At 43.3% G+C, this 15,751-nt stretch overlaps 1 protein-coding gene across 1 annotated transcript in view; it reads right to left on the minus strand.

Annotated features, from left to right (window-relative positions):
* Positions 1–11,790, minus strand: part of rasgrp3 (RAS guanyl releasing protein 3 (calcium and DAG-regulated)) — a 146,313-nt gene extending 134,523 nt beyond the window's left edge. Inside the window, exons 1-2 of the mRNA XM_069930943.1 lie at positions 11,683–11,790; positions 2,416–2,607 (exon numbers count right to left, since the gene is read on the minus strand). Of these exons, the coding sequence (XP_069787044.1) occupies positions 2,416–2,485 (70 nt within the window). The 5' untranslated portion in view covers positions 2,486–2,607; positions 11,683–11,790. The remainder of the gene's footprint in view (positions 1–2,415; positions 2,608–11,682) is intronic.
* Positions 11,791–15,751: the final 3,961 nt, after the last annotated feature.

Consider the following 15,751-nt stretch of genomic DNA (forward strand, 5'->3'; position numbering starts at 1 on the left):
GCATTGATAGGGTAGACAGTCAGCATCATTTTACCAGGATAGAAATATCTTATACAGCTGGGCAAGGTTTTTAGAAAGAAGGTGCGAGGTGCATTAAAAGATTGAAAGGATTAATGATGGAAGCAGAATTGAGACAAGAAATTTCTTCAAAGAGAGAAGAGAGAGAGAGAGAGAGAGAGAGAGAGAGAGAGAGAGAGAGAGAGAGAGAGAGAGAGAGAGAGAGGGAGAGAGGAATGAATCTTTGGAATTTTCTACCCTGGGTTAGATTTTGAGTGCATTTGAAACAAAGATTTTGGCATTTAGGATATGGGAATAATGAAAAAAAAAGTGTTGGATAGAAAACATGTCAGAGAAGCTTCAAATAGCTAAATGACAATGTGGTGGTTGGATTGGAATAAAACCCAGCCAGGCTTACGAGGTTGTTTTAAAGGAAAAATATCCTTATTCAACTTGTATATGATTTCCAGCCAAAAAATATAAAACCTTGCAAACTACAAGATGGAATTGGCTATTAATGAATGACTTTAAGAGATATTAGCACTTTATTCCAGTTTACTTAATCGATTGAATTTTAATTCCCCTGTTGTCATGTTAAAATAATGCTATCAGCTTTCTAATGCTTCCGCAGGGGTTCCTCATCTCAAAACATGAGCAACATCTGCATTATAACACAGAATATCCCATTATTTCCCAGCGGCCCTCTCTATTTTTCTGTATCTCTGCAAGTTATTCTCTCACAATGTCTATTAACGCATTTGATTCTTTTGCCTTCACCAAGAGAATATTTATAACATTCATTTAGTCGACCTGTCCGTCTTTGGCATTTCCTTTTATTGCAATCTCACCTGATTCACTTCCAGATGAACTATGGAAAAGAAAATATCTTTATTAATTTTAGAGATACAACATGGCAACAGGCCCTTCTAGTCCACAAACCCGTGCTGCCCTAATACACTAATTAACCTAAAATAGCAAAGATAAAGATACATAACCTGAAACATTGGCTATAATTAACCTACAAATGCTGTATATGTTTGGAGAATGGGAGAAACCAGAAGCATTCGAAGATAACCCACACAGGGGGTCCTGGGGTTAACGTGCATACTCCTTACAGACACCACTGGATTCAAACCCAGTTTACTGATGCTGTAATAGCATTGCGCTAACCTCAACACTAACTGCGCCATCAACAAAAATTGCAAGTTAGGCAAATACTTAGAGGTCAAGAGATGTTGCTTCCAATAATTAATTTTGTCGTTGCCATCAAAAGGACAAAACAACACTTAGACACCACCTCCATTGATTGCTTCCGCTTTTAACGACCTCCTCTGTATCATTTAGCGTTACTGACAGTTGACAGAGAGCGTACAGAGTTTTTCCACAATCACCATGGCACACACATTGAGATGATGGCTGAAGAAATAGGGTTCACTAAGTGTCCTGGCCTTGATTATCTATTTCTTTCGAAGAACACTACCTGACCAGCTGATTTCTCCACCCCCGACCCCCGCCTCACCAAGCCTCTCAATGTCTGTTCTAGAGCCAATTACTTAGGCTGTTGTTATACCTTAACACCTGAAGACTTGGAGTAAAGTGAGCGCTTGAAATAATGTACAATAGAGTAAAAACCCCTGGTGTCCAGCACCTACAGGTACAGTAGATGCAGGATAAGTGCACTTTTCATGAACAGTTTAAAATACTATACTGTACTTACACTGAACAAACTTACATGAACATATAAGCCTTAAAACATTTTACTTTATTTTCAATCACATTCTTTGAAAACATTTAACCGTCGCTGCATCTGCAGGTTCCTCCCCCTCCACGGAGCTGCCCGAAAGACAAACAGTAACATCATAATTGACACCCCCCTTCAAATTTACAGATAAAGCCTTACCAATATACTTAATAATATACTAATAAAGAAAAAGGGAGAAGGAGACACTTTAAGAGAGTCACCCCAATGGCAAACGACATGCCATTTTTTTTCAATTTTATTCAAACAGCTGCTACAGGCAAAGCCCGGCCAAGACACTCCGCTGACTGAATATTTGCTCTCATCTTCACCTAAGGTTTATGTGTTGATTCAGAGAACGTTTAACTTTAGAATTTTAAACTTTTATTTAATGTTTTATTTATTTTAATTTAATCAATTAATTTATTATTATTGATTTTTGGCCAATTGTTTGAGGTTGCTAGTTGCTTGAATTCTGGATGAGGAGCTTTACTATATAAAGGGCCAGATTTAAAATGGCAAGATTTCACGGTCCTTGGTAGACCAGGAAAACACTTGCATTTACCAAAGAAAGGCTTTCCTTAACTCTGTACTCCAAGATTAGAGCTTGTCAGCAAATAACAATCTGTTTACATTGAACCTTTCATGAACAAGCAACATCTCCCGCTCAGCACACTTACCGATAGTGTCAATGCTCGCGTGTAATAGTTCATTCAGTGTTGCGGCCTTTCCAATGTTAATTGATCCCATGGTCCTTCTAACAGTATCAAATAACGTGGGTCATTTGTGCTTTCCAGAGCAGCATCTCAACTTGCAAACAGGTCTCATTGGCAGTTTTGGGAGGACTTCTGTCAGAGCCACTTAGTAACTGACTGAGGAGAAAAAAAAGAATGCAAAGTTTAAAATTCACTGTTTTGAGATCCGACTTTGAAAGATAGAATATCTCTGGTTACATGTGTTTGTACTTTAGCCCTCCTTAACTGGAAATGTTAAGCAGGAATTTAAGACAGGAGATTGACTTTTACCCCTTTCCCATTCATGAAGCTCAGAAAGAGGATATTCAGGCCACTACATGCCCCCCCCCCAATATTCATGAGGAAGAGAAGCAAGATATTCAGGCCACTACATCCCCCACCCCCCACTCCCATTCATGAGGTGGGAAAGGAGAATATTTAGTCCATTACATCCAAGGCAGATCTGAAAGAATTCTCCATTTTATCCCTATTCTCTTTTGTCCATAGTCTTATAGATTAGAGCACTTCAAGCGCATTCACACAAAGGAGGACAGGAGGACCATAATGAAGACAGAATTGGAACAAAGACAACACACCCAATTGAGGAGCCAGGCAGATTAGTACAAAGTTTTACCCAGAGAAATGGACAAATAAAGATACAGAGCAGCAGTCCAAGGTACATGGCAATAAATGGTGTCCTCGCTCCAGCTTTACTGAAGCTACATCTTTTACTCTGAATTCTAAAGAGTGATTGCACATTTTTTAAAGAATTCACAGAACCAAAAACAGAATACTGGGGATACTAGCGACATCGGTGGAAGCAAAATCCGTAGGTCGACGTTTTGGGTAGAGTCCCTGAGCAAAAAGAAAATACTATCAACATGCAGTTATACAAACAAGGAGTGGAATCGAGGCTGGTCGGGGATAGGTGAACCCAGATGGGGCACAGATGATGAGCAGATGGAGTCAAAGAAGGGGAGGTAGGACAGAGGCTGGAGGCGATAGATGGTCGCAGATGGAGTGGGAATGATGGAACCAGGGAGGGATTGGAAAAGGGATAGGGAGCAGGGTTCTAAAAGGTGAACAAAAAGATCAGAAAATGAGGTGCAAGGGTGGATGATTGGAAGGAAAGGAGATGATGGGCAGATGGAACCAGGCAAGGGAGAAGGAGAGAGGGCGAACATGGGAAAGATGAACAATGGATGAAGAAAACACTGGGACAGGTGGATGTGTGAAAATGGAGAACATCAGGGCAACCTCAAATTGGAAAATTCAATGTTCATACTATTGTAAGCTGCCAAAGTGCAAGACGAGATAGTGCTCTTCCAGCTTGCATTTGGCCTCTGCATAGCAATTAAGAAGGCTGAGGACAGAGAGGTATAGTGCAGGAATGGGAAAGAGAGGAAATATGACATGCAATTGCTCAGATGACCGCTGTGGACAGAGTGCAAGTGCTTTGCAAATAGTCGCCTAGTCTATGCCCAGCTTCTCCACTGCAGGGGAGGCCACATTATGAACACCAAATGCAGTAAACTTGGTTGAAATAGGTGCAGGTGAACCTCCCTTGGAAGAGCCTCTTCACCCTGAGAGGAGGTGAAGGAGGCATAGATTCAAGGGTCACACATCCTATAGTCAAAGAGGACAGGGAGTGACACGTGGTCCAGGGAGTCACAAAAAAAAAGTGGTCCCAGAGGAAAGCAGAAATGAGCGGGGGTGGGGGGGGGGGAGGTTGGGAAGAGTGGGGGAAATAAGTGACTTTTGAAGATATAAATGAAGACAGAAATGGCGCAGGATGAAATATTGGATGTGGAGACTTATTGGGTGAATGGTGAGGACCAAGGGAACTCTATCTCTGTTCTGCCTGGGAAGAAGGGGATAAGGCGGACATGCAGGAAGTGAAGGAAAGGCATGTGAGGGCTCCTTGACCTATGACAGAAGAAGAACATTTCAAAAGCCTCTGCAATTCAAATGCTGTCTACAAATTTGCCAAGGGCACTACAGTTGACAGCAGAATCATAGATGGCAATGAGAAAGCTTGCAGGAGGGAGAGAGATCAGCTAGTTGAGTGGTGTCACAATAAACCTTCACTCAGCATAAGCAAAACCTCAAAACTGATTGTGAACTTCAGAAAGGGGAAATCAGGAGAACACAAACCAGTCCTCATCGAGGGATCAGCAATGGAGTGGGTCAAAAATTTCAAATCCCTGGTTAACATCTCTGAGGATCTGTCCTGGTGTTTCCATGTTGATGCATTCACAAAGAAGGCTCATCAGTGACTAAACTTTGTGAGGAGTTTGAGAAGATTTGGAATGTTTACAAAGACTTGAAAATTTCTGGAGAGACTCCTGCCTGATATTGAGATGTCAATAGGACTGGAAAAAACTCCAGAGAGCTGTTAACTCAGCCAGTGACATCACAGGCACTAGTCTTTAATCCATTGAGGACATCCTCAAGAGATAGTGCTTTAAGAAAGCATCCTCTATCCTCAGACTACACAGGACCCTGAAGATGAACACCCAGCAGTACAAGAACAGCTTCTTCCCCTCTGCCATCAGATTCCTGACTGTACAATGAACCACAGACATTCCCTCACCTTCTCCTATTTTCTTGCACTATTTCTTTATTTTTGAAATGTAATTTATAGCAATACTTAACCTGTGCAGTGAACTGGGATTCACTGGTAGTATGTTGAACCGATGGCTGGCTCTGCCCCCATATGCTCACACATAACCCTGGTTTCCCTCCTAAACCCAGAACCCTTCTGAAGACAACTGTGAGACCCTACCCATAGTTATAAGCTAATAAAAGCATTTGTTCTCCCTCCAGTCATGAGAGCTTTTATTCATGCTACAATTTTATTAGCTTATTCCCTAAATGATGGAAGTGCTATTCAAGCCTGGTATGCAGCTGACAGACCCTCCGTCCCCCGACATGGCTGAGGAGTTCATGTACCGGCTAGACTGCTTCCAGGTCTACCTGAATGCGACCAGTGATGTCTTCCACACCAATGAACTCAGGAGGTCCGCACTTGTTTCAAGGGTAGGAACAAAACTGTATACAGTCATCAGGGACTGCTCTATATATGATGCTGCCATTGTGGCATTGAAGGCTTGGTACCTGAAGGCACGAAACGAGGTCCTAGCGAAGCACCAACTTGCTCTAAGTCGCCAATGGCCAGGAGAGACCATTGATGACTACCTACTGGATCTATGGCCTCTTGCCCAGAAGTGCAGGTAAAAGCAGCTACAGGCCGCGTTCATGAGGAAGAACAGATCCGAGACATTCTAGTCACGGGGGTCCGCTCAAGGTGTATGAGGCAGTGACTGCTCGAGTCGGGTAAGAAGGACCTGGATAGTCACGATGAACTGGCCAAATTATTAGAACAAGCCAAGCTTGAGAATGATGACCTCGAAGCCAGAGAGCTCACTCACTCAGGTAACCCCTTCCAAGGACCGGCTGCTCCTGCTACCCCAGCCCTAATGGCTGCTACTTCCCATGCTTGGGAGAACTCCCGTGCTAGGGAGGGCTTTTCCTGCAGCTAGAACCAGCATCCCCGATCTCGTTGCCCAGCTAAAGACTAAGTGTGTTCCAGCTGTGGCAAGAAAGGACATTGGGCAAGGGTTTGCCGCACGAGGGGAAGCCCGGGGAAGTCCACGGCCTGCACTGCTCCCAGATCCGATTCCAGCCCTAAGCCATCTTCCCCGAATTCACCCAGGCTCACTTGCTGGACTACATGCCGACGGAGGGTGGCAGTGAGGAAATAGTACAAAAAGGATTGGTGGCCATCTTGCCGCAACTCAAATTCAAACACGGCGCTATCATCATCGGAGGAGTAAGGAGGGTGGCCATCTTGCCACAGCTTGAGGTCGACGCCATCTTACCCACGCAGGGCAACCCAGGGTGATGGGGGCCACTCGAGTGAGAAGTATAGCGTCTCCGGGGACCTAATCTCAATGGTCCTAGACCAGGACAGACCTCACTAGCTCAGCAACTCCATAGTGACTATGAAGATAAACGGACATTCCACTAAATGCCTAATCAACACAGGTTCTACTAAAAGCTTCATAGACACAGACTGTGCAGGAATACAGCCTAAAGATGTATCCTTCTAATTACCACATATTCCTTGCATCTCATTTGCACTCTACGCATATTCAACAACATTGTATAGTACATCTGTGATTTGAAGGAAAGGAATTGTGTAAATTTTGCTTGTCTATACTTGATGAATTGCGTGCTCCGATGTTGTTGGGTTTGGACTTCCTGTGTCACCTTAAAAGTGTGACCTTGGAGGATTCTGGTCCCCTCCCCCCTATAACAGTTCAGAAAGGAGGGCCCCTAAAATCAAAGCCCACATGCAGCCTCTCCACAATGAATATTGTTAGGTCTGCTTTGTTCATGAATGAGTGAGACAAACACCAGGCTGAGTCGAAATCAGGGTTCTTTGTTCTTTATTACCGGATTGCAACACTTGCGACCAACCAAGTTAGTCGGAGAATGCATTCTGCCGTTATCAGCAAAATGGTGATTTTTTATACCCTTGGATACATGCTTAGAACATCATCATATCATTACTTGTCCAATGACTAAAACTGTTGCTATCCTTTCCCTGCTAGCTTCCTGCCTCTCAATCCATCAATGTCTCTCTTAAACTGTTGCTATCCTTTCCCTGCTAGCTTCCTGCCTCTCAATCCATCAATGTCTCTCTTATCTTGTAAGTACAAGGATGCATTCTGTTACTCCTTAGTACTGGGTGACTCCTTCTCCGGTCCCATCTCATGATGTTTTACCTAACAGGAGTACAAGGACACCTCCCCTTCTTGTTACTGCCCTGTACAGGGTAACTCCCTACACATTCCCATCTCATGATGTTTTACCTTACAATATCGACCCCCTCACCTCTCTTCCTGACTCTGTCCTCGGACTGCAAACCTAGCGCTTCCAAGAGCAGGAGGTACAGTACAGCAGACGGAGATTTTATAAAGTCTGAGACACCACGCCTGCTCGACGAAGGCATTATCAAACCTAGCACCAGCCCGTAGAGAGTGCAAGTGATAGAGTGGTAAAAGTGAAAAATAAGTCCAGGCAAGTAAATGACTATAGCCAAACTATTAACACACTCCTGGGCACATACCCCCTCCCTCGAATTTCGGACATGGTGAATGATCTTTCACAGTATCGGGTCTATTTGACCATCGACCTGAAAGCTGCTCATCACCAGCTGCCAACAGCCATCCATATACAGCATTCGAGGCTAACAGTGGTCTCTATCAATTCTGGAGGGTCCCTTTTGGTATCACTAATAGGGTTTCTATCTTCCAGAGGCAGAGGGACAGAATGGTGGATGAGTATGGGTTGATGGCTACCTTCCCCTACCTCAATAATATCACCATCTGTTGCCACACCTTGGAAGACCATGATGCCAACTTCCAGAGTTTTCTCCACACGTTGAAAGTCTTGAACCTCACTTATAACTCCACCAATCACCTAGAGCGAAAACTCATTCATTGCAATCTCTCGCCATTTTAGTGTAGACTATCTGAAGGAATGTTCTGTCCAAACAATTGTCGTTGCGACTCAGATACCCATTGACATTGTGTTCCTGCATATTCGTTCTACTAAATTAAAACAATGACGCCAACAATTAATGGATTAAATTTGTCATCAGTGTTTCCTTCCCTGACCCGAGAAAACCCATGAAAAGCTCAACACATGGTTGTCCTCTTCATACAAAGCTAGTCATGCAGCCCCAGCAGTCAGCCTGTGTTCCACCACCTCTCTCTGAGCCCACCACTGCTGTAAATACCATGCAGCCCCAGCAGAACAGCTCGAGGGCTCAATGATTGAGATCCCTTGGACGGAACGTCTGTGTGCAGTGGGTGGAGCAGGTTGGGGGAGGTGGGATGGGGGGGGGTTGTTAATTGAGGAGATGTAGTGTCAGTACTGATCAATGTTTGCCCGAAACCTCCAAAATACAATGTTGAATCTGGCTGGTTTTGTTCAGAAACTTGTGTCATCACCCTGGTCACAATCTCTTCTCACTGCTGCCTTCGGGCAGAAGTACTGGCACCTGAAGACCAGCAACTCCAGCTTCACAAACAGTTTGTTTCCAACAGCTATCAGGCTCTTGAACTTCACCTTGTTATGCTAACTTTGACACCACAAAAGAACTGTCTGCACGATTGCATCAGTTTTCTTTGCACTCAGATTACTGCAAATATTTATTATCTGTCTATCTTATGTATTTATTGACTCTTCTACTTTAATTAGGTTTACTGTTCTAGATTATTCTACAAGGAGCTTTTTGGCTGTGACAAGTAAGAATTTTCATGCTTATTTACGTTATACAGTGTAGGTCAGTATCATTATCAATGTGGCCCGACTTAGCAGAGAGTTCACTTAGCTCAACTTCTGTCCAGTTTTCAGGTTGGAGTGAGAAACCTGTTCAACTACTCCTTTTCAGAAATAGATTTGGAACATAAAGTTCCCCCAATCCCTCCAAGCAGAGCACCAAGCTGAAAGGGCGCTGTAGATTACAGATGAGAGGAATTTGCCCCAGGGCACCGGATACCATCCCACCATGCAGTGACTCGGGAGGTGATTATACATCTTACAGCCTGCTCTTGTCCTCTTTGCAAACAACCATAAGATGTAGGAGCTGAATTCGGCCATCGAGTCTGTTCTACCATTCAAATCACGACTGATGTATTTTTCCTCTCAATCCCATTCTTCTGCCTCTCCCCAACTAATTAAGAACCTATCAACATTCACTTTAAACGTACCTTAAAAAAAAACTGCGAGATGAGATAAGCTAATGATTTAGGTTCAGAAGTGCACCAAAGAAGAGGTACAAGGACTGCCTAAAGAAATCTCTTGGTGCCTGCCACATTGACCATCGCCAGTGGGCTGATATCACCTCAAACCGTGCATCTTGGCGCCTCACAGTTCGGCGGGCAGCAACCTCCTTTGAAGAAGACCGCAGAGCCCATCTCACTGACAAAAGACAAAGGAGGGAAAACCCAACACCCAACCCCAACCAACCAATTTTCCCTTGCAACCGCTGCAACCGTGTCTGCCTGTCCCGCATCGGACTTGTCAGCCACAAACGAGCCTGCAGCTGACGTGGACATTACCCCTCTATAAATCTTCATCCGCAAAGCCAAGCCAAAGATGAAAAGAAGGTCTAGCTATCAGATTCAGTGTTATGTTTCATCTGACCCCAATGCCTTAAAGATCAAGATATTGAAAGGAAGTGAGATGATAGCATTATTTTAGGAAGACTATTTGCTCAGTACATTGAAATCCAAAAATGCTGGAGGAATTCAGCCGGTCTTGCAGCGCCCATAGGAGGTAAAGGTAGATAACTGATGTTTCGGGTCTGAGACCTTCTTCAAGGAATGAGTAAAAGGCAGGCAGGCACCTAAATTAAAAAGCTGAGGAAAAGGAAAGGATGGGCAGGAAGAGGAGTATAGACTAACAGACAAAAGATATTAATTGGATATATGAATAAGAGGACAGGAGAGAGGAAAGGTGAGAATTGATTATGGGAGGATGGTTTGGCTTTGGGAAAGCAGAGCTGGGGGAAAGGAGAGAGAGAGAGAGAGAAAAGGAAAGAGAGAGAGAGATCTTGAGGAAAGGAGACATAGGAAGTGAAGGGTGAGGTGGGGGGGGGATGTTTGAGTCGTGTTAATGAAAACCAGAGAATTCAGTTCATGCCATCTGGTTGGAGATTGCCCAGTCGGAAGATGAGATGTTTTTTCTCCAATGAGTGGGTGGCCTCAGTCCAGCAGTGCATGAGACCACGGACAGGCCCATCGGCAAGGGATTAACCATTACAGCACAGAAACAGGCCAGTTCAGCCCTTCTAGTCCACGCTGAACACCTTCTCCCATCTAGTCCCATTTACCCGCACCCAGCCCAAAACCCTCCACACCTCTCTCATCCATACACTTATCCAAGTTTTCCTTAAATACTAAAATCGAACCCCCATCTACCACTATGGCCGGAAGCTCATTCTACTCCCACCACCCTCTGAGTGAAGAAATTCCCCTAAACTGTTCCCCCTTCAACGTCAATCCATGTCCTCTTGTTTGAATCTGCCCCACTCTCAATGGAAAAAGCCTGTCCACATTGACTCTATCTGTTTTCCTCATAATTTTAAATACCTCTATCAAATCACCCTTCAATCTTCTATGCTTCAGCGAATAAAGTCCAGCCTACTCAACCTTTCCCTTTAACTCAAACCCTGAATCCCAGGCAACATTCTTGTAAATCTCTGCACTTTCTCTATTCTGTTTATATCCTTCCTATAATTTGGCAACCAAAACTGCATACAATATTCCAAATTTAGCCTCACCAATGCCTTATACAACTTCAACATAACATCCCAACTCCTGTATTCAATACTCTGATTTCTGTAAGCCAACATTCAAATGCTTTCTACACCACCTTATCATCAGCGACTCCACTTTCAGGGAATTCCTAAATATCTTTATTCTACTGCACTCCTCAATTGTCTACCATTTTACGTGTGTAACCTATGTTGATTAGTCCTACCGAAATGTAACACCTCACACTTAATAGTAAATGGGGAATTGAAATGGCTGGCCACTGGGAGATCCTTGCTATTGCAGCGGACAGAGCTGAGGTGCTCCATGAAGCGATCTGCCAGTCTGCATCCAATCCCTCTGATGTAGTTCGGCTGAAGGGCTGAAATCTATTCTGTATAATTGTGTGGCTGTCTACAGTGCCTTTCAAAACAGTGAGATATTTCTCATGTGTGATCAGAGTCGTGATCTCAAAAACACGGGAGTGAAATTGTGCAAGGAAACTGCACAAACTGCAATCCAGCGGTGACCAAGTAACCAAGATCCTGAACAGTAACCCAGGGAAATCAAATCCCCTTTACTTTATTGAAGAGGACTGTAGCACCTTTGAGTTACCAGCATCAGACAAGGCATTAGTTTTAACCTCATCTGAAATTCAATGGAGAGTTAAAGGTAGACCCCTCCGACAGTGCAACATAACTTCACCACTTCTCAGGGGTCTTGAGTTCAGATGCCTGGAACCTACTGCCTTATAACTCAGAGGCATGAGTGTCACAGCTGATACCGTGAACAAAACATTGTTAATTTAACGTTGTTATTTTCAGCATATTTACTAATATTACAGTGATCACAAGAAAATGAAATTACTTCAAAAATAATCACTTACCAAGGGTAAAGAAGTGTTTAGTTTTCTACTCTGCTGACCCACACAGAAACATTCCTAACTCAGCAGAAATCCATAGACCCTAAACTCCTTCTGGTCATTGCTAAGCTGCTGCATCATTATGATGTCATGATCCAGGCATCCATTATGATCTAGGCATGTCCATGATGATGTCATGATCTAGGCATCCATTATGATCTAGGCATGTCCATGATGATGTCATGATCTAGGCGTCCATTATGATCTAGGCATGTCCATGATGATGTCATGATCTAGGTGTCCATTATGATCTAGGCATGTCCATGATGATGTCGTGATCTAGGCATGTCCATGATGATGTCATGATCTAGGCGTCCATTATGATCTAGGCATGTCCATGATGATGTCATGATCTAGGTGTCCATTATGATCTAGGCATGTCCATGATGATGTCGTGATCTAGGCGTCCATTATGATCTAGGCATGTCCATGATGATGTCATGATCTAGGCGTCCATTATGATCTAGGCATGTCCACGATGATGTCGTGATCTAGGCGTCCATTATGATCTAGGCATGTCCATGATGATGTCGTGATCTAGGCGTCCATTATGATCTAGGCATGTCCATGATGATGTCATGATCTAGGCGTCCATTATGATCTAGGCATGTCCATGATGATGTCATGATCTAGGCGTCCATTATGATCTAGGCATGTCCATGATGATGTCATGATCTAGGCGTCCATTATGATCTAGGCATGTCCATGATGATGTCATGATCTAGGCATGTCCATGATGTAAGTAGAATGAGTAAAAGAAGACCTCATTTACGTTTGAAATGGTTTTAAGGAGAAAGGCACACGCTGGCTCAGGCGCACTGCCATCCCGTGAGCAAAAAAGATTAACAAAAGGCACACAGAGAAAGGGTAAGGGGAGAGAAAATAGTGTGTACTGCTGACAACCAGCGGTCCTCCCACAGCAGGGCTGCCCTCTCCAAGAACAAAGAGTTCCTCAGCGATTTGTAAATGATTAATCTTTCTGCTGCATACAAATTAGAGTCAGACACCAAAGTTATTTATAAACTATCACACTCAGAAATATCAGGCATGCCTATGGTCTGAACAGGCTTACTTCACGCACCATCTACCATCCCCACCAATCCCCCTTCACAATTCCAAACCACACACGTACACACATCACAGACACACAGGCGCAAAATGCTCTGTTTAAAACTTCTCTAAGAGATGTAGAGCCACAAGCATAAATGTAATGTTACTCCTTTAATGAGAGATGGTCCAATTAAAGAACTCCTATTATAGTGGGAAACATGTCATGCTAATTATAAATGAGGCTGCATTTACCCAGCTGTACAATCTTGGAATACATGAAGCAATGATCTACAAATAGTAAACACATTTCACAGCAATTTGTCTTGTTTTTAACATCACAAGACTAAATGCCACTGCATCTCATTATCAATCTATTTTGCACATAGATATACTCACACATACTGTATAGTCAAGTCAAGTTTATTGTCATTTGATTGCACATGTAGAACCTGACGAAACAGTATTGTCAGTCCAAAACACGCTGACAGAAAACCAGACAGAACACAAACACATACAAACAATACATATGCAGCACAAATATTCATCTATACAAATAAATAAATACATGAAGACACTGTACAAACATGCAATGTTATTTGCTCGCGCACATACACACACACACACACACACACACACACACACACACACACAAACACACACACAAACACACACACACAAACACACACACAAACACACACACACACACACACACACACACACACACACACACACACACACTTCTCTTAAACGGTCCCGAGAGGTTAAGGATGACCTCCTTCCACACTCGATCTGTGGTTTCTAAGGTGAGCCAATGCCGCAACCACAGATCCTTCCACAGATTGGCAGTGGAGGCTGATTCAATTAAGTCACTTAAAAATCTCTGAGATAGGCATTTGGATGTTAGCAAAATAGAAGATTATGGATGTGTGATAGGGAAGGATCATATTGTTATTGAGTATGTTTATTTAGGATGGCACAACATTGTGGACTGAAGGGCCTGTACTGTGCTGTCATGTCCTATGTTTTAGATAGGGCATGAGGACCTGACAGGTGGTAGTTTGGGAGGTGGTGCAATCCTCCTGCTGCATGTGTGTTCCCAGGGCAAAGTATTCAACTTGCTGCAACACACGGACATAAGTCTACAAGCATGCGCGCACATGCATACAAACAGATCCACAGACACACATACACACAAACATTAGCTAAAAGATGTACAAATATGCATGCATACACACAAAAAACACGGAAATATAGGGAATAATTATGAACACCAATGACACACACATTCACACACAAATACACCATCATACAAATTTCATGTAGGCACATGTGTTCATGCACATACATAGTCCACACACAAATTTCTGTATGCCCACAGCACACAACATTCCGATAAGTACACATACATTCTATATATCTATACATCCAGCATAAACACATACACAGAAACATGCGCACACAGTCACCTACTCATATCCACCTTCTCGTACACACACATATATTAAAATTTGAAAAGAAATTCAGAGAGCAATACACACACAGGCACAGTAACACACACACACACACACACACACACACACACACACAAACACACACACACACACACACACACACACACACAGGCACACACACAATTACTTATCAAATGGCCAATTTGCCTTCGTAATAACGAAGAACTAAAAACAAACAGCTGTTCACTTTGCCAGGTTCTACCTAACCTACCACATGACTTGAAAAATCGTTGCTCTTTATCTTGCTCCCACCAATTCATTTTGTGTAGATATCTTCTTCTGCCGCTTTCCCTGTTAACTGCACAGTGAGGAACTAGTGAGGCAGGACACCAGGGTTCCTGCTCAGTCTGTTGTCCCACCTCTGATTGGAATCAAAGTGGGGAGATTAAAGAGCAGCAGAAGGCTTCAGCAGCTGTTTAGCGAAGTCCAGCTGGATTCCAGTTGAAGGATTCAGTCAATACAGATACACAACTTTCCCAGAACTACAGACCTCTTTATCAATGAAACCTTGTGACTAAGTGAATCAGTTTATGTTCACAGCATCACAAGATATAGGAGCAGAAGTAGGCCCAATGGCCCATCGAATCTACTCCACCATTCTAATCATCAGCTGATCCATCCACCTCCCCCCTCCCCCCACCCCACCCCACGGCTGTAACGCTTCATGCCCTGACTAATCAAATTCCAGTCAATCTCTGCCTTAAATACACCTCGCTTCCATAGCTGGCTGTGGCAACAAGTTCCACAGTTTCACAACCCTCTGACTAAAGAAATGTTCTCTGTTTCAATTTGGTGTCCTTTTATCCTGAAATGATTCCCTTTTGACCTAGAATCCCTTACCATCGGAAACATCCTTGCCACATCTACTCTGTCCAAGCTTTTCATCATTTGAAATGACTCTCTACAAGGTCCCCCTCATCTTTCTATACCCCAACAAGTTCAGTCCAAGTGCCAACAAATGTTCTTGATATATTAAATATTTAACTCCAAGTATCATTCTAGTAAATCTTCTCTGATCCCTCTCAAATGCAAGCACATCTTTTCTCAAATTCAGCTCTCAAGACTGCACTCAGTATTTCAAATGAGGTCTCAGCATTACACCCCTGCTCCTGTATGCAATGCCTCTAGGAATGAAAGCCAATATTCCATTTGCCTTCTTCACCACAGACTCAACCTGGAGGTTAATCTTTCAGTTACCCTGAATGAGGAAACCCTAGTCCTTTTGCACATTGGAATTTTGAATTTTCTCCCCACAGTCTACCATCTATTTCTCCTACCAAGCTGCATGACCATCCACTTTCCAACATTGTTTTTCATTTGCCACCTCTTTACCCATTCTCCTAATCTATTCAAGTCTCTCTGCAGCCTTTCCATATCCTCAACACCACCTACCCCACCACCTGCAAATTTAGCCACAAAGCCACTTATTCCATAATCCAAAACATTTATATACAAGGCAACCCCAACACCGA

The sequence above is a fragment of the Narcine bancroftii genome, chromosome 4 (genome assembly GCF_036971445.1).
Source record: "Narcine bancroftii isolate sNarBan1 chromosome 4, sNarBan1.hap1, whole genome shotgun sequence".
Lineage (NCBI taxonomy): Eukaryota > Metazoa > Chordata > Chondrichthyes > Torpediniformes > Narcinidae > Narcine > Narcine bancroftii.